Consider the following 24,202-nt stretch of genomic DNA (forward strand, 5'->3'; position numbering starts at 1 on the left):
AAGGCTGCAGACAGGGCGAGAAGGATGAGGAGAGATAGTTTACTATCCTCACAGTCACATAGGCCATCATTTGTGACTTTGATAGTTTTTGATTTGTGACTGTTTCAGTACTGTGGCAGTGATTGGACGGATTCAAACATGGAGTTGCGGGAAAGATGGATGTGGATTTGGGAGGCGACAACACATTCAAGGACTTTGGAGAGGAAAGGGAGGTTGGAGATAGGGCGTAGTTTGCAAGGACAGAGGGGTAAAGGGTGGGTTTTTTGAGGAGGGGGTTGATGACGGCAGGTTTAAAGGGGGGGTGGACAGTACCTGAGGAGAGGGAACAGTTAACAATATCATTTAACATGGGGGCCAGGAAGGAAAGTTGGTTGGTCAGCAGTTTGGTAGGAATATGGTCGAGGAAGCAGCAGCTGGGTCTCATGGACAAGATGAGCTCGGAGAGGGCATGAGAGGAGATAGGAGAGAAACTAGAGAAAGGGGTGAGTTCAGGACTAGGGCAGGGAAGAACTTTGGGGGAGGTTTGGCTTGGTGGACTAGGGGAAGGGAGGGAAGCAGCAGAGGCAGCTGCATGGATGGTCTCAATCTTAGTGTCAAAGAAGTCCATGAGCTCCTCACACTTGTTGGAGGTGAGGGTGGAGAGGGGTTTAAGAAAATGGTTTGTAGTGGAGAAGAGAAACCGGGGGTTATCTTTGCATTCCAGGGTGATCCTAGAATAGTGAGCAGTTTTGGCAGAGGAGAGCAGGACCCAATGGTGTTTTGTGGTCCAGCCAGATCTGGTGATGAACGGATTAAACCAGTTGTCCGCCATTAACGTTCAAGTCTGCATCCCTTAGAGTTAAGGGTGAGTGGGACGGGAAGGAGATTGGCAAGATTAGCCCCCAGCAGGCGCGCTGAGCGGGAAGGTCGGCGAGAGAGTAGGATGGGGCACTTGGGGTTGCTGCTCTTAAGGAGGCAGCGACAAGTGCTTCGATAGGCCCTTTGCAGGATGCCGAGAGAGGAACAGAGGGAAGCTGTAGGCTTGGTTAGGAGGGAGTCAAGCTTGGGACGGCAGCAGGAGTGTAGGAAGGTCGAGGAGTGCTGAAGGGTTGGATGGGGATTTGGGGGGACAGAGTACCCGAGAGGAGAAATTAAAGAAGGCACGATGATAGGAGAGAGGGGCCTAGGGGGGGTGGTGAAGAGAAAAGAAGAAAAAAGGAGGGCAAAAAGGGGGAAACTGAAGTGATGGGCTCAGGTCCTCAAAGGCAGCCAAAACGCACAAGTGAATGGACACCGGGATACTCAAGTTACATAGGCGTGGTTACATAGCAAGATTAGGATAGATATGTCTTGGTAATAAATGGGGAATAGAGAGGAGACAATAGGAGAGAGTCCAAAGTTAAAGTCAGAGGTCCCATGGTGGGATAAAGTTGACGTAGGTAGGGTGGAGTGAGCTTGGAGCACCAACAAACTGATATCCTGGTTCGGAGACAGGTGTGGAGAGTGAATGAGTCCAGAAGCTATTTGAAGTGTCGGGTATCAGAGGACGCACTGCTGGAGGTATATCCATGGGAATGAAGAGCCAGGAGATGTGCAGAATCAATCGTGGGGCAGAGAAACGGTGGCGAAATTGGAGGTCACTATAAGATCCAGAAGCAGGAGAGAAATGGACGACAGACCAGGAGAGTGAATTTCTGGCCAGGAACTACACAGTAGCAAAATAAAAGGGAAAAACCAGTAGGTCAGTTATAAGCTCAGCAGGTAACAACAGCGATGGGGGGTGGGCTGTAGACTAGACAAAGTTACCTTAAAACTTAAGTGACTGAAGAGCAGATCAGAGTCACACCAGCTGAGTCTTAGTGTAGTCCAGTGGAGTAGCGTAGTCTTGACGGCAGAGAAGTCCAGGAATTTGGAAGCCAAATTTGAGCAAAGATCCAATACTCACTGATGAAAACAAAGAGCAGACGTGGTTGGGGGATGGGCAGTGGGCCCAGGTAAATTCAAACTTGCAGCTTGAACTTGTAGTTAGGGCTAAAATGCACCCACTATTAGAGTCAGGGGGAACTTAAGTGGTGGAAGAGAGAAGATTGGGGAGAAAGGATGGCAACGAGGGCCAAGGATAGAGTTGCACAGCAAAGGAGCTCCTTAGAGAGCTGCCAGTCCAGGAGCCATCTTAAATTTGACAAGAAATTGGGAGAGATGTAAAACGGGCTGCCAATTCGCTATCGCCCATTTTACATTATCGCACAAAGTCAAAATTACACCCAATGTCTTTTTGTCCTACTGTAGTGCTCCGGATTTACCTTTACTATACTCTTTACTCTGTTACACATCTCCTCTGCGACTCAAAGGAGTAAATTTCTCAGACTTGTACTCTGCTGTTTTAGCTGAATAGTTCAGCATTCTATTTGCTTTGTTGATTGCTGCCATGCAGTGATTGGACGCATTGAGCATCTGGTCCACCAATACCCCTAGATCTCTTTCAGCTTCACTTTTAGCTATTTTGACAACATTTGTATACATTTTTCCTTCTTGAGTAAAATACTTGTCTGTATTAAATTTGCCACTGTTCTGCCCATTTATGCATTGTCTCCAGCTGCCTCCTCAGATTCAGCTATCTTCATCCCCTGCCCCCACAGTTTGGTATCATCTGTGAATCTCTCCACTTTACAGTAAGCTTCTAAATTTAAGTCATTAATGGAAATTAGTTCTCTCTAAAATGTTGGTGCTTAGTAAAAGTTCCATACATCTGCACTAGTTGTGTTTTGCGTTTATTATTTATATTCTAGAATATTTATGTTTAAGGGGTCCTTAATAATATGGATGCAATATCATGTAACAATTTTGCAGATTTCATTAAAGTTTCATGTAGATTCTGGCAATATTTCATACACAGTTCAACTTTTTCTTTTTTTTTTGCATTCGGAGCATAGCTTCACTAAAAAATTCATGTTTGATCAGAGAACCATAAAATTTAAGTATTCTGTGGTGGCAGAATTAATTTTTGAATGGCTTGACAAAGATAATGAGCTAAAATTTCAGCCTGAGGAAACACTGTCAGACATCAGCACAAAATGCATCCCCATAATCAGGAGGAAAGAAAGGATTTGCTCCTGTGCAGGGAGCAATGAGATTTGAATAATGAGAATGAGATTTTTGCCCTCAGGATAAAAGATACAGCTCTTTTTAATAGATCCCTGAATTTTCTCCCCCCATCTTCTAAGATGAGATAAAGGGTTTATTCATAGCAAACTCCATATCTGATATGGTTTTGTTTTAACAAGTTGTTCATTCAATGACCCTGATTTTGAAGGCATTCGCCCAGAGCGAATGGAATGGTTATTCCCCAAAAATCACAGTGCAAAACTTACATTCCTACTCCCCGTTCCCATTTTGTTCAGGGGGGAGCCTATTCATAATATGCAAAATGGGGTGCTCTGCTGGTTGTAGGATCCCAATGCTATACGAGGTACCATAATTTCCTTTTCATCCCAATCGGTGAGCAACTGTGAAGACTGAAGTCATCATCTTCAGCCCCTGCCATAAGTTCGACTCCCTTCTATTCACACCCCCCCCCCCCTTCCCTGGCCACTGTCTCATAATAAACTTATTCTAAATCAAAGATTAAATCCTATTCAATGCTGAACTGGGGTTGAGGCCTTATATCTTCTCCTTCACAAAGATTTACTACGTCCAACACTACAAATTGCCTCTTCTACCTCTACCTTAGTCCTTCTGTTGCTGACACCTTTAAAAATGCCTTTGTCACATCCTGCCTCAACTACACCAACTTTCTGCATGTTGTCCTCTTATCCTCCACCCTCCATAAACTCCAACCTGCCCAAACCCTGCTGTATGTATCTTGCCCTGTACTAAGTCCCACCAACCCATCACCCCACTCTTCATTGGTCTACACTGCCTCCCCATCCCTAACACCTCAAATTTACAACCCTTGTCCTCATTTTTGAACCGCTCCCTGGCTTTGCCCCACCCTATCTCTGTAACCTCTTCTAGCTCTATGAGCTCCTCCCAGAACTCTCCATTCCTCTGAATCTGTGTGCCCCCCTCTCCTTTCACTAACAAATGGCGGCAGTCTTCAGCCATCTTGATTCCAATCTCTGGAATTCACTGCCTAAACCCCTCTTCCCCCTCCAACTCTCTCTCCTCTTCTTTGAAAACCTCATCAAAACCCATCTCTTCAACCATTTGGTACCCCTCTTCCGCCTTGCTCAGCATCTCTTTCCATAAGCCTATCCAAAAAACACTTCAGAAGGTTCTTTACATTGATGGCGCTATATAAATGCAAGATGTTGTTTTATCCACATTCCTAGCTGGCAGGGAAAGTCCTGAGGTAGTACATGTAGCATATAGTAGGTGTTTCTGCCAACAAGGAATTATAACATCACTCTCAGATTAACTGCTCCTCAGTCAACATGACAGGGTGGTCATCTTCACCTAACCACTTCTAATAGCTCAGGAACCTGTGAGAAAGGCATGATTAGGAATGGACTGATGGTCAGTCAAGTTTTATTCTCCCTCTGTAGTGAATATCTTTGCCTCCAAAAATCGTTCCACATAATTGTTCCGTTCTCGAACTGTTCTGATTTTCCCTCTTATATCCATTTACGATGGTTAAATCAATTAAAGGGACATTAATTTTTTTTTGTTTTGATGTAGGAAACAACAACAACTTGCATTTATATAGTGCCTTTAATGTAGTGAAATGTCCCAAGGCACTTCACAGGAGCATTATCAAACAAAATTTGACACCGAGCCACATAAGGAGATATTAGGACAGGTAACCAAAAGCTTGGTTAAAGAGGTAGGTTTTAAGGAGCGTCTCAAAGGAGGAGAGAGAGGTGGAAAGGTTTAGGGAGGGAATTCTAGAGCTTAGGGCCTAGACAGCTGAAAGAGATGGTCAAGTTAAGGTTCTACCTCTGGACGTATTCTTTAGCTCCAGTAATAGGAGCTCATGAGTTGAACAGCAATTTCAGTCATTAAATAAATGGAATAAAAGTCGATTGTTTCCTCCTGGCCACCTATCATCATCTGCTTCATTATGCCTTATTAATTGATGTCCATTCAGGTGTGAAGATGAGTGGGGGACCAACATATCGAACGGTGAAAGCTTTTTATTCTTTTGGAACAGTATTTTGAAGCTCGGAAATAATGAATAATACAAGTTAGATTAAATGATTATGTAGATTGAAACTACAGTGGATAAGAATAAGGTTCCAACAGTAGGCTGACTAATATGGGTGTTTTCATTTAGTGAATATATTATATGTAAACAATTAATATACTTGATTTTTAATAAATAATCCCTATCCTCGCTTCCCCCCCCCCCCAAATCTTCGGGTTTTGCACTCTGTACAGGTGTACTGGGGCCTGAAGAGGACAGTTGTGTGGGATATATTCAGTTCCAGTAATCCTAATCCTAGTGTTAGTACATAAACAAGGTTTAACTGCTTTATGGAATGCATGCCCTCTCCACTATTTATGGGGATAATTTTCTTTGTTTGTAGCAAAATTGTAAGCACAATAACATTTACAGTTTCACTAAAATGGTGCATAGAAGAAATCTTACATGGTGGTGCCAAAAGAATAGTGATGTACTGCCCAAACCATTCTTGTACACAAGCCAGTCCAAGAATCAACACTACTGTCTTATGCCAAAATATAATTAAAAGTATATAAAAGTTCTAGTAACCATATGAAAAGCTTTTTCCATTCACCCAGAAGTAGACTGTGGAACCAAAATATTAGAGAAATGTCCAGTAATGCTTAAATTTTTGATTAGGTGTGTTTTTGCACTAGATTTGCATAAATCTGATTGTTTAGCACTATACAATGATTTTCATCAACATAAATGTCACCCTGCCTGCTGAATAGAAATGATTCGAGCAACTTCACAGAAAATTGATGATATTAGATCACAGTCATCAAAAATTGGTACATAAAAGCAGTATATGAGCCACTCATGAGAACTGCACTGCTGACTCCATCTCAAATATTTTATCTGTGTATGTAATAACCGTTATGGCACGTTTCCAAATGTAGTAATGGCTTCTAGAGTTCTTTTAAACCACAGTTATACAACTTTGAGGTTGTTTTTTAAATAATATCTAAGTGAGTTTCTGATACTTGGGTGTGATTTTATGTACAATTTATATTTTATTGCACAATTCAGTAAAGTTGCTGCTTGATGAATTTTTCTCATTTATGGCAACATTATTTCAAAGGAGTGTACAAAATTTGCATTGTGGGATCATTCAGTTATTTCCTTTATTAGCAAAGGCCTCATTAATTTACTAATCACTAAAAATGTTCAAGATTGAGAAAATCGGCAGTTCACACTGGGATATCCTAAATATTGTGGCTGTTACATAAATGAAGAATATTAAAGCTTGTGGAATTGTGCTGTCAATAACTCAGGTGCTGCATGTAGATTCATATTTCTGTTGTCTTTTTTTTGTTCCTTAGGTATGCTAGTTTATATTTCTGTTGTGCAATAGAGGAACAAGACAATGAGCTTCTGACCCTAGAGATTATCCATCGCTATGTGGAACTGCTGGATAAGTATTTTGGCAATGTATGTTTTCTGTAGCAAATGCATTTAAAATTTGGAGTAAAACTTGAATGATTACTTTTACCACTTCATGGCCCCATTGTGCTGGTTGAAAATGTTTATCGGATTAAATTCTGTTCTTTTTTTAACTTGAGTTTTGTGCTCAAGGTGATGGACATTAGCGCCGTGGAATGGAATAAAAACTCCTTGGTCAAATATAGCATCGTTAGCTGCAGATTAAAGCTCATTTTGCTCTATCTCAAAAAATTTGCTTCAGCCCAATCTTCGGAGAGCACTCCAACTGAACCAATGTGATACTTTTCATAGCAGCCTAGAGGAAAGTGTTCTGTTCAATGAACTGGCTTATGATTGCCCAAACTCATTTTACAGCCAGCATACAAAGGCAATTTTCATCTTAGTAGTCTGAGTTAGCTTTGAACACAGGACCTAGAAATGAAAGCTCAGTGTGTAACCCATTGCACCAGCCAGGCTTCTGATTGACTGACTATAAAGTTATGTTTAAATATTGTTTGCTGTTTTAATTTTTTTACCCCAAAGTTAGAAGAATTCTGATATATAGGTTTCTGCCAATGATGTGATAAACCTGTTACCACCTGTTTTGGTTGGCATCTCTTATAATCAATAATTTGGTAGCATGCCGATGTTGTCCTATTGTCTAAGCAAGTCAAAGCTGGAAATCAACCCTTCCTGCCGTGTGGGTCAAGTGATTGTAAAGTGCACAAACTACACTATGAACCAAATAAATAGCTATATAACAGGATACGGTAGCATAGTGATTATGTTACTGGACTAATAATTCAGAGGCCTGGACTGATAATCTGGAGACATGAGTTCAAATCCTGCAGCAGCTGGGGAATTTAAATTCAGTTAATTAAGTAAAATCCAGGGAAAAGAAGCTAGTATCAGTAATGGTGACCATGAAACTAACGGATAGTCGTTAAAAAACCCATCGGGTTCACTAATGTCCTTTAGGGAAGAAAACCTGCTGTCCTTACCCGGTCTGGCCTATATGTGACTCCAATGTGGTTGATTCTTAACTGCCCTATGATATGGCCTAGCAAGCCACTCAGTTGTACAATCCCGCGACAAAAAGTCAGAAGAATAAAACCGGATGGACCACCCGGCAACAGACCACTAGGCACAGGACACGACAAAGGCCAGTTGCCAGCTGGCAAGCCCAGTTGACGCTGCAAAGTCCTCCTCACTAACATCTGGGGACTTGTGCCAAAGTTGGGAGAGCTGTCCCACAGACTAGTCAAGCAACAGCCTAACATAGTCATACTCCGAACCATACCTTCCAGCCATCATCCCAGACTCCTCCATCACCATCCCTGGGTACGTCCTGTCCCACCGGCAGGGCAGACCCACCAGAGGTGGCGGCACAGTGATATACAGTCAGGAGGGAGTGGCCCTGGGAGTCCTCAACATTGACTCCAGACCCCATGAAGTCTCATGGCATCAGGTCAAACATGGGCAAGAAAACCTCCTGCTGATTACCACCTACCGCCCTCCCTCAGCTGATGAATCAGTCCTTCTCCATGTTGAGCACCACTTGGAGGAAGCACTGAGGGTAGCAAAGGCACAGAATATACTCTGGGTGGGGGACTTCCATGTCCATCACCAAGAGTGGCTTGGTAGCACCACTACTGACCGATCTGTCCGAGTCCTGAAGGACATCGCTGCCAGACTGGGCTTGTGGCAGGTGGTGAGAACACCAACACGAGGGAAAAACCTAAGTGACCTCATCCGCACCAATCTACCGATCGCAGATGCATCTGTCCATGACAGTATTGGTAGGAGTGACCACCGCACAGTTCTTGCGGAGATGGACACCGTCCATTGTGTTGTGTGGCACTACCACCGTGCTAAATGGGATAGATTCAGAACAGATCGAGCAGCTCAAAACTGGGCATCCATGAGGTGCTGTGGGCCATCAGCAGCAGCAAAATTGCATTCCACCACAATCTGAAACCTCATGGCCTGGAACATTCCTCACTCTACCATTACCAACAAGCCAGGGGATCAACCCTGGTTCAATGAGGAGTGTCGAAGAGCATGCCAGGAGCAGCACCAGGTGTAGCTAAAAATGAGGTGCCAAACTGGTGAAGCTACAACACAGGACTACATGCATGCTAAACAGTGGAAGCAACATGCTATAGACAGAGCTAAGCGATTCCACAACCAACGGATCAGATCACAGCTCTGCAGTCCTGCCACATCCAGTCGTGAATGGTGGTGGACAATTAAACAACTAATGGGAAGAGGAGGCTCCATCAACATCCCCATCCTCAGGCGGAGTACAGCACGTGAGTGCAAAAGGCAAGGCTGAAGCGTTTGCCACCATCTTCAGCCAGAAGTGCCGACTGGATGATGCATCTTGGCCTCCTCCCAATATCCCCACCAGTCTTGAACCAATTCAATTCACTCCACGTGATAACAAGCAACGGCAGAGAGCACTGGATACAGAAAAGGCTATAGGCCCCGACAACATTCGGGCTGTAGTGCTGAAGACTTGTGTTCCAGAATTAGCCGCGCCTCTAGCCAAGCTGTTCCAGTACAGCTACAAACAGCACAGGCATCTACCCAACAAAGGTATGTGCTGTCCACAAAAAGCATCTGGATAATTACCGCCCCATCAGTCCACTCACAATCATCAGCAAAGTGATGAAAGGTGTCATCGACAGTGCTATCAAGCAGCACTTTACTCACCAATAACCTGTTCATCGATGCTCAGTTTGGGTTCCGCCAGAACCACTCGGCTCCAGACCTCATTACAGCCTTGGTCCAAACATGGACAAAAGAGCTGAATTCCAGAGGTGAGGTGAGAGTGACTGCCCTTGACATAAAGGCAGCATTTGATCGAGTGTTGAATCAAGGAGCCCGAGTAAAATTGAAGTCAATGGGAATCAGGGGGAAAACTCTCCAGAGGCTGGAGTCATACCTAGCACAAAGGAAGATGGTAGTGGTTGTTGGAGGCCAATCATCTCAGCCCCAGGACATTACTGCAGGAGTTCCTCAGGGCAGTGTCCGTGGCCCAATCATCTTCAGCTGCTTCATCAATGACCTTCCCTCCATCATAAGCTCAGAAATAGGGATGTTTGCTGCTGATTGCACAGTGTTCCGTTCCATTTGCAACCCCTCAGATAATGAAGCAGTCCATGCCCGCATGCAGCAAGACCTGGACAACATCCAGGCTTGGGCTGATAAGTGGCAAGTAACATTCACGCCACACAAGTGCAAGGCAATGACCATCTGCAACAAGAGTCTAACTACCTCCCCTTTACATTCAACGGCATTACCATTGCTGAATCCCCCACCATCAACATCCTGGGGGTTACCATTGACTAGAAACTTAACTGGACCAGCCACATAAATACAGTGGCTTCAAGAGCAGGTCAGAAGCTGGGTATTCTGCGACGAGTGACTCTCTTCCTATCTTAGAATCATAGAATCATAGAAGTTTACAACATGGAAACAGGCCCTTCGGCCCAACATGTCCATGTCGCCCAGTTTATACCACTAAGCTAGTCCCAATTGCCTGTACTTGGCCCATATCCCTCTATACCCATCTTACCCATGTAACTGTCCAAATGCTTTTTAAAAGACAAAATTGTACCCGCCTCTACTACTGCCTCTGGCAGCTCGTTCCAGACACTCACCACCCTTTGAGTGAAAAAATTGCCCCTCTGGACCCTTTTGTATCTCTCCCCTCTCACCTTAAATCTATGCCCCCTCGTTATAGACTCCCCTACCTTTGGGAAAAGATTTTGACTATCTACCTTATCTATGCCCCTCATTATTTTATAGACTTCTATAAGATCACCCCTAAACCTCCTACTCTCCAGGGAAAAAAGTCTCAGTCTATCCAACCTCTCCCTGTAAGTCAAACCATCAAGTCCCGGTAGCATCCGAGTAAATCTTTTCTGCACTCTTTCTAGTTTAATAATATCCTTTCTATAATATCCTTTCTAAAGCCTTTCCACCATCTACAAGGTACAAGTCAGGAGTGTGATGGAATACTCTGCATTTGCCTGGATGGGTGCAGCTCCAACAACACTCAAGAAGCTCGACACCATCCAGGACAAAGCAGCCCGCTTGATTGGCACCCCATCCACCACTCTAAACATTCACTCCCTCCACCACCAGCGCACTGTGGCTGCAGTATGTACCATCTACAAGATGCTTTGCAGCAACTCGCCAAGGCTTCTTTGACAGCACCTCCCAAACCCACGATCTCTACCACCTGGAAGGACAAGGGCAGCAGGCACATGGGAACACCACCACCTGCACGTTCCCCTCCAAGTCACACACCATCCTGACTTAGAAATATATCGCGGTTCCTTCGTCGTCGCTGGGTTAAAATCCTGGAACTCCCTACCTAACAGCACTGTGGGAGAACCGTCACCACATGGACTGCAGCGGTTCAAGAAGGCGGCTCACCACCACCTTCTCAAGGGCAATTAGGGATGGGCAATAAAGGGTATAAATCTAATTCTGAATTTATTTTTTAATTTTTGCACTAATTTGCAGGTTATGTGTTTAATAGATTAGAAATAAGCGTCCCAGCAATGCACCTGATCCTTAAATTCAAAAGAACATCCCTCACTGTGCTGGACAATACCCAGTCAGGGATAAATGCTGGCTCGGTCTGTACCACAGCTGCAGGGATGAGACTGAACTAATTTCACTTAAGAATCCGAGAGAGAGAACAGACTTTATCATATTAGTTTGGATTAGATTTAAACTTGCTTCCTCGAAGGGAAAGAACAATGTTAATTGCTGTGCCACTTAGCCCTTGAGCTCGTTCTAAAATAATAATGTGTAATGAGTATAAAATGGAAAACTTGTAAACTGAGCATAAATCCTGGTTCTGTTGTGCTTCAAAGAGCTGAGGGTATAATACTAACAGAAAGAAAATCACTTGGCATACATATTGTATATAAAGTTCAAGAGCAACTAGAAGATTTAACATTCAAGTACACTAAATATGTAATTAGAATATTTTACAGACTACACATCTACACAACTATTTGCTTAAATCTTTATATTAACAAATTATGTCAGCTATTCCCTGCGGATTCAGAAAACCTTTGGACTGGCAATTTAAAAGCCTTTTTGTTGTCATTTTCAGGTCTGTGAACTAGACATCATCTTTAATTTTGAGAAGGCCTATTTCATACTGGATGAATTTCTAATCGGAGGAGAGATGCAGGACACCTCAAAGCAAAGTATACCAAAAGCGATAGAGGAAGCAGATATGCTGCAAGAGGTAAGGCATAGACTTGCAGATAGCTGTGCCAGCAACATTTGGTGCTGGAGGAAAAACCAGCGTTCATATTTTTGAATGGTTCCTCGTTATTCTATAACATGTTAAATGTGAACTATGTAGTTTTTTTACACAATTAATTTTTAAAATGTCTTGTACAGGATATTTTCTTTAGCTTCCCTAATAGTTCAGTTGATCAAGGCAGCAGATAATGAGCCATAAATACTGGACTGTTAAAGATTTGATTTACCAATTTTTGGTGAGTTAGAGTGCCAGAAAAGCAGCCACAGTTCTCACTATCCAGTGACCCCTGTTGGAAAGTTCACATTTTTTTTATTTGTTCATGGGATGTGGGCGTTGCTGGCAAGGCCAGCATTTATTGCCCATTCCTAATTGCCCTTGAGAAGGTGGTGGAAGTTCTCCCACAGTGCTGTTAGGTAGGAAGTTCCAGGATTTTGACCCAGCGACGATGAAGGAACAGCGATATATTTCCAAGTCGGGATGGTGTGTGTCTTGGAGGGGAACGTGCAGGTGGTGGTGTTCCCGTGTGCCTGCAATTGGGCAATTTGTGCTTGTTTATTTTTAATGTATTCAACAGACTGGTTGGTTGTACTTTCCGTAAACCCTGTTGGAAACTGAGTGTGCATGGATGTTGACTGAAGACGGGATCATGCTCAGCTGTGATGTCTCTCATAGTCAAACAGCCTGCCAACATTCACTATTCAGGCTCACACACGAAGAATGGCCACTGTCCTGAGGTAATGGGAGCTGGCTGGTGCTGTAAAACTGTACCCCAGCAAAGAAGCAATGGCTTCAGAAGAACAGAAGAAGAAAATTGGGGGATGGTGGTTTATAAAAATGGTATCTTCTTTTGCATCATAAGTTTGAAGTGTATTTTTTTCTCACCAAATTTCTCTCCTCCCTGAACTTGTTGACTCCTTGCTGGAGTATGAATCAGTGGTTGTCAGTTGGTCTCTGGTTACCTTGCCACAAGTGTCCATTATTTATGTGTGAGAATTAACAGTGAGCATACCAAGCTATTCAACCAAAAGATGTGATGTCCATGTATCCATCAGGGGTCACGTCATAGTGATAAGGATTCAACCGATCTTTGCTCTCCCACTCTGCAGCCGTTACGGCCACTTTTAGCACTCCTACTGTTGCTCTGGTTGTGATCAGCTAATTCGGCATAGATCTTGTACCTTCCAGGTTCTATGCTTGAGCTAACCAATGGGTAAGCTTACTGAGCCATTGAGGGAGCTTGATATTCATTTTAACTGCCAGAAACCTGAAAAGTTTGCTTTGCATATTCTTACCTTCAGGTAAAAATATTACATAGTTATTACATGAGTTTTAAAAATATTATAGTGGCTTTTTTGTTGTAGATTAAATTTTGAAATCTTATTTTCATTTAGCAATTGCCAGCATTCCATTTTTCAGCCAAATAAGTGTCTTTACTGTCACAATAAAACTGTACATTTAAACATATTCCATTTAGGTTGTCATTCCTTTGTATTTTCAAATAATTTATTTAAATTATCCAAACCTCATTTATTGGAAAGGAAGACTCATGAAGAATCCAGTGGCTGACTGTCCATCATAATAAGCACAAGTCTCTAGGCATAAATATGCTGGTAATTCCAAGCCTATGTACCCATAGCTCTGAAAGAACTAAACCCCCAGTACTGAAGTCATTCCTTCCACTTAGGTTACTTACTCTCACCATTTAAATGTTTCTCAACTATGTTTTGATCACTTGATTAGTCAAATTCGCTCACTTCATTTAGGCCATTTGCTTTGCAATGAAATCACTTTCTGTGAATAATTATGGGTAATTGATCAGATTACAGACTTTATAGTTTCTTGTAAAATCTTTATAGAATCATTCTCAAATAAATAAACCAGTGTCATAGGGGAATGCTTCACATATAGTTTTGTTAGTAACATTTTAATTAAACAACCTTAATGTTGAGTTGATTAACTAATGCTGTGACATGTTTGTTACAGACCATGGAAGAATATATGGCTAAGCCCACATTTTAACTTGGGCTTTTGAAGACCTGGAAGACGGGCCTAATTTCTAAAGTGTACACAGACTTACAGTGGCTTGAAATTTAGAAGTATACATTTTGCTGCTGCATCATGTTATAGAAGAAAATAAAAGTATGTGAACCAAAATGCAGTTAGCATATTAGCACTGTGCAATGTTCAGGCATATCTTGTTTATAATGTTTTGATATGTATAGCTCTCAACGTACATTTAATTCTAAGCTTTCCTTTGCTATTAAGCAGGAGCTTTATTTTACACTGAGGTAGAAATTAGAGCCTGCATTAAAGTTCAAAATCCTCTTCTAAATTTTTAACTACTTTTTAAAATACACATTCCTTACAAATCTCTTTAACTAGCTTATCGTGCTCTTCTATTGTAATTCAAAAACATTCTATTTATATAAAAAGCATTCAAATCTGCAAAAACCGCTTCTCTTAATGATAATTAATAAATCATCAATCCTGGAATTCTTGATTTCCCAAATTTAGTTGTGGGACTGGAGTTGTCAATAAATCCAATGGCAATTTAAGAAAAAATCTCCTCAATCAAGCTTTCTTTTTGGTTAATCTTTCAAGACAAGAGAATATCATTTTAAAATGTTTTAAATAGGCTGAAGTAGTAAAGAACTTAAAGCCAACTAATTGTAAAGGAACACTGGAAAAAAATTGATAGTAATAAAAAAGGATGCAGGTTATTTAAGAGCTGATAAAACAACAATATCTATGTGCCAGTAAGTGAAACAGGAGCATATTCTGTGGTGACCTGGACCAACTGCAGATTAACAAATTTGAATCCTTGCTGTATTATTACTATTCTTTGTCAGCATAGCTCAATGGTAGCACTCCTGCCTCTGAATCAGAAGATCATAGATTCAAGCCCCAATGCAGCATTAAGCACATAATCTAGGCTAATACTTCAGTGTAGTACAAAGGGAGCACTGCATTGTCGGAAATGCTGTCTTGAAATCAAGCCTCCGTCTGTTCATTCAGGTGGATGTAAAAGATTCCTAGCACTATTCAAAGAAGAGCAGGGAAGTTCTCCTGGTGTGTTCAAACCAACACCACCAAAAACAGATCAATTGGTTGTTTACTTCATTGCAAAATTGAAATTGTTATTTGCATGTTAATTTAGCCAAATCTGATGTGTGTTTAGGATGCTAACCCCTTCTGAACCCCTGAGGTCCATTTGAGAATGTGGTTTGAAACGTGGGCCATTGTAAAGTTCTTGACAGCCAACTGGGTTGTGTCCATGATTATCATCTTTTAGGCCTTTGGGATTTGAATGTGGAGCCTATTTTTAATCAAAACAATCCAATTCGAAACACAGAATGAGGTTATCTGTCCATAAAGCAACTGCAGTACGAACCTAATGCAAATGATAAAAAGTTTCACTGTTATATTTATTGTTAATTGATATAGATTAGCAAGTTGTCATGTGCTTAATCACATCCTGTGGTTTTTCAGCAGCATTACATTTCCTACATGCAATCTCTCATTGTGTTGGCATCCAGCTGAGATTCATTATTGATTATCTAACGTTGAAAGTATTTTTTGATATTTTGAAATTTAGCCTGATAAATACCAACACCTCCATTTTTGATGTTTTCATTTCAGCAATTTGCTGCTGAAAGAAGCGACCAATTCAATCTATTTTTCTAAAATCTTTCACTACTGTCCTGTTGCAATTTCTCAAAAGTCTTGCTTTAAGTTAGAAAGATTAAGTTAGGTACCCCAATCACTGGATAAAGTTGAAATGTTTCATAAACTAGAAAAATATATTTAAGGTCAAATTTTAAAAGGGACTATGAAGAATTTAGTAATAATAGTTGTATATAATGTACTTGTATCTGAAGATTTAAATATGGATGTGAAAATAAAGAATTGTAATTAACCTTCCATAGCAGCAGTATCATTTTAACCACACTTATTTTTCTTACTTGGGTTCCATAAACACTAATGCACGCATTGTTGAAACGTTTGTTTATTAGAAGTTTAGTGCTCATTTATTGTGTTATTGAACTCTGATGTCTATTGTGTCTGTGCTGACTTTTTGCTACATCAACCCAAAACGTATCCCACTGCATTGCTCTCTCCCCATAGCCTCGTATCTTGCTCTCCTTCAAATATTTAGCTAATTTTTCTTTAAAAGATGCAATGGTCTTTGCTTCAACCACTCGCTGTGACCAAGCATTCTATGCTTCCACTGTGTAAAGAAATTTCTTCTAACCTCTCTCCACACTATCTTAGTGACCATTTTAAATTGATGACCACAGTGAGGACAACTGATTCTTTAATCAGAGGAAATCGTCTTTCCCTGTTCACTATCAAAATTTTTCATAATTTAAAAAATGTCTATTAAATTTCCTTTCAGGCTTCTCTGCACCAGTGGAAATCCTCCCTGTATCTCAAATCTCCCCTTTATAGCTATAGTTTCTCATCCCCAGCATGTCTTGGTGAATCTATGCTGTACGGTATGTAACAAAATGTAGGAAACAAAATGGGGCAATTAATTGATGTGAGAGTAGGAGAACGATTGGGGAAAGTGAGCATAACATTGATTGGTTTCAATGTATAAATAGAAAAGGATAATGAAGAGCCAAAGAAAAGGATGCTTAACTGGATAAAGGCAACTTTTGGCAAGGTAAAAAGGGATCACACCCAAATTAATTGGACAAAAATGTTAGCAAACAGATCAACAGTGAGAAATCTTCAAATATGAGGCCTAAATTTTAACACTGAGCCAGGAAGAGGGCGGGGGGAGGGGGATTCCCGGATGTCATGATTTTGACGTAAGGATGTCTTTTTTTTGTCAGTTCCCCCCCCGACAGACAGCCTGATCGACAGGCTGGCCATCAGTCTGACGGGAGAAAAGGAGGGGGGGTTGCGGGGGGCATCGGAGGGGGGGGGCAGTGTTATGGGGGGTGAGGAGGGAGATCCAGAGACATCGGGGGTCAGGAGTCATCGTGGGGGGGCTCGGGGGTCATCGGTGGGGGAGGGGGTCGGAGATCGTGGCGGGGCGGTAAGCTTATTGGGCCTGGGGGAAGCACTCCTGCTCCTCCCGGCCCACAAGCAGTGCTATAAAGGCACTTTCTTGCTGTTTCGGACCTTCTCGCCTCCTCTTGCGTGTCGTGAAGTAGAAGGCCCAAGAATCCCAGCCCCCAGGGGTTAAAAATAAAAAAGCTGTAAAAATGGAGGCCCGCAGCCTCCTTGAAAGCTTTTGGTCACCGACCCACCTCCTAAAAGCGGGTTGGTCGCCCATCCCTCGTCCCACCTCAGTTAAAACTGGAAGTGGGCGGATTGGGGTCAGGTTTTAGATTTCAAAAATTTTTATTGCCCCCCCCCCCCCCCTGCCCCCAATCCACCCATTCTTCCGGGTTAAAATTTAGGCCATTGAGTACAAAATAACTATGTTCCTATAAGGCAAAGCGTACTGCTTGGGGTGGAGTATATACCTCCTTTATACATTTGTTCATACATCATCACAGCAAAATATACAACTGATAATAACACTCATTTATTCAGCTGTGAAAAGCACGAAAACAGTCCAAATAAACATTGCAACTAGCAATCCAAATTGCCATTTGTTCAAGTAGCCAATGGTGATGATACCAACATCAATATGTTTTCAGTAATCCAGGCTTTACTTAGATTTCTCTGTGCTTTTATGAACCAGTTATACTGCTGTATTGACATTATGTCAATGCAGAAACCTCAGTCCAACTGTGGTTTCAAGATGAAAACTTGAGGGTGAATTAAATTTTGGCAAGTGATGGGATACCTCCGTCCTATTAAAACCATCACTTTAAACTTTTTTTTAAAAGTTTTTAAGTTTTCAGATCAGCTGGACTACCTTTTAAGTGTTGAATATTAGCGAAGAGCCATGAAGACACTTAGTTTTTCACTAACCTTAAGTATTTCACTGGCACTCTGAGCAGAATTCTGTGTGTGCATTTGAACTTGTGTGTGCAGAGTTTCACTTTGCCTGAATGAGTTTTTTTCTATTAAGAAACCAAAGATGAAGGGTCAGGGCCCATAAAGCTAGACATGACTACAGTAAAAGGAGTGAAAGGGAAGATGAGATAAGTCAGGAACTAGAAGTGCATGGTCTTAGAAACTGCGAAAGGTTTTGGACATGTCCAAGGCAATGCCAAATGATTTAAAGTGTTCCAGAGCAGACTTGCAGTCATGCATAAAGTAAGATAAATACAAAGGTCATGCCTAAAATCATATGAGTAAGCTTGGGTTAAGATAGAACTTTCTCAGTAATGTATAATTTGAGAGTTCAATAGCTTTAGAAAGTAAGGGCAATTAATATAAGGCTTGCAGTGCTCGAAAACAAATACTAGTGTCAAACTAGAACCTGCAGTATTGCAAACTATATGCAGGTCAAGTCCCAAAGTCTCAATTAGTGGTATTAGAATCATAGAATCATAGAAGTTTACAACATGGAAACAGGCCCTTCGGCCCAACATGTCCATGTCGCCCAGTTTATACCACTAAGCTAGTCCCAATTGCCTGCACTTGGCCCATATCCCTCTATACCCATCTTACCCATGTAACTGTCCAAATGCTTTTTAAACGACAAAATTGTACCTGCCTCTACTACTGCCTCTGGCAGCTCGTTCCAGACACTCACCACCCTTTGAGTGAAAAAATTGCCCCTCTGGACCCTTTTGTATCTCTCCCCTCTCACCTTAAATCTATGCCCCCTCGTTATAGACTCCCCTACCTTTGGGAAAAGATTTTGACTATCTACCTTATCTATGCCCCTCATTATTTTATAGACTTCTATAAGATCACCCCTAAACCTCCTACTCTCCAGGGAAAAAAGTCTCAGTCTATCCAACCTCTCCCTATAAGTCAAACCATCAAGTCCCGGTAGCATCCGAGTAAATCTTTTCTGCACACTTTCTAGTTTAATAGTATCCTTTCTATAATAGGGTGACCAGAACTGTACACAGTATTCCAAGTGTGGCCTTACTAATGTCTTGTACAACTTCAACAAGACATCCCAACTCCTGTATTCAATGTTCTGACCAATGAAACCAAGCATGCTGAATGCCTTCTTCACCACCCTATCCACCTGTGACTCCACTTTCAAGGAGCTATGAACCTGTACTCCAAGATCTCTTTGTTCTATAACTCTCCCCAATGCCCTACCATTAACGGAGTAGGTCCTGGCCCGATTCGATCTACCAAAATGCATCACCTCACATTTATCTAAATTAAACTCCATCTGCCATTCATCGGCCCACTGGCCCAATTTATCAAGATCCCATTGCAATCCTAGATAACCTTCTTCACTGTCCACAATGCCACCAATCTTGGTGTCATCTGCAAACTTACTAACCATGCCTCCTAAATTCTCATCCAAATCATTAATATAAATAACAAATAACAGCGGACCCAGCACCGATCCCTGAGGCACACCGCTGGTCACAGGCCTCCAGTTTGATAAACAAACCTCTACAACCACCCTCTGTCTTCTGTCGTCAAGCCAATTTTGTATCCAATTGGCTACCTCACATTGGATCCCGTGAGATTTAACCTTATGTAACAACCTAACATGTGCTACCTTGTCAAAGGCTTTGCTAAAGTCCATGTCGACCACGTCTACTGCACAGCTCTCATCTATCTTCTTGGTTACCCCTTCAAAAAACTCAATCAAATTCGTGAGACATGATTTTCCTCTCACAAAACCATGCTGACTGTTCCTAATCAGTCCCTGCCTCTCCAAATGCCTGTAGATCCTGTCTCTCAGAATACCCTCTAACAACTTACCCACTACAGATGTCAGGCTCACCGGTCTGTAGTTCCCAGGCTTTTCCCTGCCGCCCTTCTTAAACAAAGGCACAACATTTGCTACCCTCCAATCTTCAGGCACCTCACCTGTAGCTGTCGATGATTCAAATATCTCTGCTCGGGGACCCGCAATTTGCTCCCTAACCTCCCATAACGTCCTGGGGTACATTTCATCAGGTCCCGGAGATTTATCTACCTTGATATGCGTTAAGACTTCCAGCACCTCCCTCTCTGTAATATGTACACTCCTCAAGACATCACTATTTATTTCCCCAAGTTCCCTAACATCCATGCCTTTCTCAACCGTAAATACCGATGTGAAATATTCATTCAGGATCTCACCCATCTCTTGTGGTTCCGCACATAGATGACCTTGTTGATCCTTAAGAGGCCCTACTCTCTCCCTAGTTACTCTTTTGCCCTTTATGTATTTGTAGAAGCTCTTTGGATTCTCCTTTGCCTTATCTGCCAAAGCAATCTCATGTCCCCTTTTTGCCCTCCTGATTTCTCTCTTAACTCTACTCCGGCAATCTCTATACTCTTCAAGGGATCCACTTGATCCCAGCTGCCTATGCATGTCATATGCCTCCTTCTTCTTTCTAACTAGGGCCTCAATCTCCCGAGTCATCCAAGGTTCCCTACTTCTACCAGCCTTGCCCTTCACTTTATAAGGAATGTGCTTACCCTGAACCCTGGTTAACACACTTTTGAAAGCCTCCCACTTACCAGACGTCCCTTTGCCTGCCAACAGATTCTCCCAATCAACTTCTGAAAGTTCCTGTTTAATACCATCAAAATTGGCCTTTCCCCAATTTAGAATTTTAACTTTTGGGCCAGACCTATCATTCTCCATAGCTATCTTAAAACTAATGGAATTATGATCACTGGTCCCAAAGTGATCCCTCACTAACACTTCTGTCACCTGCCCTTCCTTATTTCCCAAGAGGAGGTCAAGTTTTGCCCCCTCTCTAGTCGGGCCATCCACATACTGAATGAGAAATTCCTCCTGAATACACTCAACAAATTTCTCTCCATCCAAGCCCCTAATGCTATGGCTGTCCCAGTCAATGTTGGGAAAGTTAAAGTCCCCTACTATTACCACCCTATTTTTCTTACAGCTGTCTGTAATCTCCTTACATATTTGCTCCTCAATTTCCCGTTGACTATTTGGGGGTCTGTAGTACAATCCTATCAAAGTGATCTCTCCCTTCTTATTTTTCAGTTCTACCCATATAGACTCAGTGGGCGAACCCTCGGATATATCCCCTCTCACGACTGTATTGAGTGACTATATAGTGGTAGTAGAGCTCCCTAAATGACTTTAGTTAAATCCTGTCCACCCTGTCCCATTGGTGTCTGATAGAGAACTCTGAGCATTCAAAAGTTGAGAAAGAGAAATAAAAGTATCTGATCCAAGATGGCAGAGCAGCACACAGATCTGGATAAGAAAATATTAGGCAATTCCTGCCCTCCAAAGTGAAAGGAACTTTTGCCTTTGCCACAGCCACCAGAAACAAATCTGGGGGTGATTCTGAGCATTTTAGTAACTAATTACATGAACAATATTCAAGAACTTTTTTTCTTGATCCCTGCCCCTTTGAAGTGAGAGATGGTGACCTCGAAATTGGATCACAATGTGGCCATTTTTCAAGCATGAAAGAGACACCTAAGGATCCAGTATGGCAGGCAGCACATGCGCCTGTCCTGTGCCAAAAGCGCGCTACCTGCCATATTGGATCAAGCACCCCCGTAAGCACTGGGGTGTGCTGGAAGTACTCAAAGATCTCATTATAATAAAATCTGCCCAGTAAATTGTGGCACGAACAGTCAGCAAGTATTCTGTGGAGCACTATTTAAAAGGCTCATCCTCTCCATACAGGTTAGTTGCTGATTTGTGTAGTTAGACTACCAGTCAACTTCTGTGCCATTTTTGGTTATTTTCTCAGTTCTGCTACTGATTGCTTGTCTGTCTTAGAAATATTTGATTTCACTCTTGGGTGGTCTGTTAGGTCTGTCTTTGGGGCTGGATTGAGGATACAGCAAAGAAGATAGGAGCAGCTGGGAGGAAGAGGGCACTGCGTAGGAGGCCATACCCACAACAGGTCTTCAGGGAACACTTTTCCTATCTCAATCTGACCGAGCAGCAACGTGTGAGGAGCCTGCGCTTCACCAAGGAGGCTGTCACCGAGCTCTGTCATCTGCTACAGCCACAACTGGAGCCCCAAACCAAGGCATGGACAGCACTAACTGTGGCTGTCAAGGTCACTATGACCCTTAACCTTTATGCCACAGGGTTGTAGGTCATTCCAGGCTGCAGCAGGTAATATCAGCGACATCTCCCAGATTGATGTACAATGCCGCCTCAGGGAAGTGACCAAGGCTTTCTGCTCCAGGAGGACCATCTGCATCTCCTACCCAATGCAACAAACAAAGCAGGACAAGAGCGCATTATGCTTTGCACACATTGCAGGTTTCTACAGGGGCCAGGGGGGTCATGGACTGCATGCACATTGCCCCATGTGCTTCCCATCACCAATCTGGTATCTTCCTCAACTGGAAGGCATACCATTCCCTTAATGTGCAGCTCATTTGCATACCACAGGCAGCAAATAATGCAGCTCTGTGCTGATTTCCATGATGCCTTCATCCTGCGCCAGTCCTCTGTCCCAACTCTATTCCAACCAGGCTGTCAGATCAGAGGTTGGCTACTTGGGGACAAGGGATATCCCCTCCAGACATGGATCATGACACCTGTCAGGAACTTGGCCACAGAAGCAGAGTTGGCCTACAATGAGAGCCATGATGCCACCAGAAGTCCTATTGGTGTGCTCAAACAATGGTTCCGCTGCCTGGACCATTCTGGCAGAGCTCTGCCAAACACTCAGGACCATGTCTCTAACTTTGTCGCCACTGCAAGCTGCATAATTTTGCAATACAGAAGGACCGACCCTTACCACCACCTGGGTAGGAAGAAGTGGAAGAAGAGCAGCATGAAGAGGAGGAAGAGCAGAAGCAGCATCACCCACTAGTTCCCTGAGCTGCTGGAGCTGTCGGAGAACAACTCGTACAAGAGTGCTTCACCTCAACCATCCCTCCCTTCCCTAATGCACTAGCAGTCCCAAAATCCTTATCACCACCATCCTCACAACCACCATTTGATTGTTCTCCTTCAGTCCAGCCTCATGGATGTTGCTCTCACTTGACTACAAATATTAACACCAATACCAAATCCAGAAAAAAACTTTACTGCAAGAATTCACTTCATAATTGGATAACAGTCAACTTGCAAAATTAAGAATCTCTTTTGTGCAAACTATTAGTGCCTGTCTTGTGTGCTTGTTTACTTAGTTCTCCTCTGAAGTGTATCCCCAGTGACTGCAGCTTGGGAGGTGGAATGCTGTTAAGCTTCCATTGAGGATACTACAAATGGCAGTGGTTGGTGACCTTGAGCAGCTCTGGGCCTTGCGTGCCCGGCTGCAGATTGTAGAATCTCGGCATGGGCCAGGGCAGTATGGCACAGTTGCAGCTGGCTATTTGGCACTGACAAGGGCACTGGTCGAGTGGGTAGTGGAGGGGGCACGAGCATACTGTTATCCTGAGAGCGAACAGCAGGTGCCGCTCTCCTGGGCCTGAGCCTCTGCATTCCCAATGCTTTGTGTGAATATTAAGTACAGCAGTGATGTGACTCTTTGGAAGCCCCTCTCATCCATGGACACCAGTGCCAAGATAGCAGCAGTCTGAGCTTCCATGGCAGCAGTGTGAGCAACCATGGAAGTGGTTAGAGCTGTCATTGGAGGTTCCAACATGGTGGGCCCCACTGCCATGTTCATGGAGCTGACCACTTGATCCATGTTCGGTAGAATGGTCTTGATGCTCTGTACAAAGCCCTGACACAGTATGGAGCCTGGACTGCTCCATGTTCTCCGCCATGGTGTGCAAGCTCACTGGCAGGATGCCCAGAGCATCTAGTATTTCCTTATATATGTACATCAGCCTTCGTCTACATCCTGGGCTCTTGAAGTCAGAATCTGAGTCCTCTGCAACAGAGATGGTATGTGATCATGCCCTCTGGTGAGTTGGCACCTGTGGCATCCTAACCCCACCCTAGCTCCTGCACACTTGTGCCCAGTGATTCACCACATGAAGAGCCCTCCTCTAACCTACCCTGTAAGTATGTGTGGTGCCAATCTCTGAGCTTGTGCTTGCTAGGTTCAGATCACGTGATGGTGCACCTGTGGGGCCTTGACATTTTCTGCACCTGAAATGAAAGAGTGGGACAAGGGTTAGCTTTTTGTGTCAAAGGTGAGCAGAGAGAGATAACTGGCTGCTGAAAGTAGCTGCGGTTTGTCATGCAGAGTGTGTAGGGAGAGAAAGAAGTGAGAAGGAACAAAGAAGGTAAGGTGTGAAGGAACCCTTTGGCATATCTCCAACCTATCAACTAGCCACAGCCATGACTCTAGGAGTTGAGCTTTAAAACACTGATTGCCTTTAATTGGCAGCAGTGACACCAGATTCCC

At 42.9% G+C, this 24,202-nt stretch overlaps 1 protein-coding gene across 2 annotated transcripts in view; it reads left to right on the forward strand.

The window, feature by feature from the left end:
- The window catches only part of ap1s3a (adaptor related protein complex 1 subunit sigma 3a), a 30,293-nt gene extending 14,523 nt beyond the window's left edge, over positions 1–15,770 (forward strand). For both annotated transcript variants that reach the window (XM_067994679.1, XM_067994678.1), the window contains exons 3-5: positions 6,463–6,571; positions 11,700–11,837; positions 13,842–15,770. In XM_067994679.1, coding sequence (XP_067850780.1) covers positions 6,463–6,571; positions 11,700–11,837; positions 13,842–13,877 — 283 coding nt within the window. In that variant the 3' untranslated portion in view covers positions 13,878–15,770. The remainder of the gene's footprint in view (positions 1–6,462; positions 6,572–11,699; positions 11,838–13,841) is intronic.
- The last annotated feature ends 8,432 nt before the right edge of the window (positions 15,771–24,202 follow it).

This window comes from Heptranchias perlo, chromosome 13, assembly GCF_035084215.1.
Source record: "Heptranchias perlo isolate sHepPer1 chromosome 13, sHepPer1.hap1, whole genome shotgun sequence".
Classification (NCBI taxonomy): Eukaryota; Metazoa; Chordata; class Chondrichthyes; order Hexanchiformes; family Hexanchidae; genus Heptranchias; species Heptranchias perlo.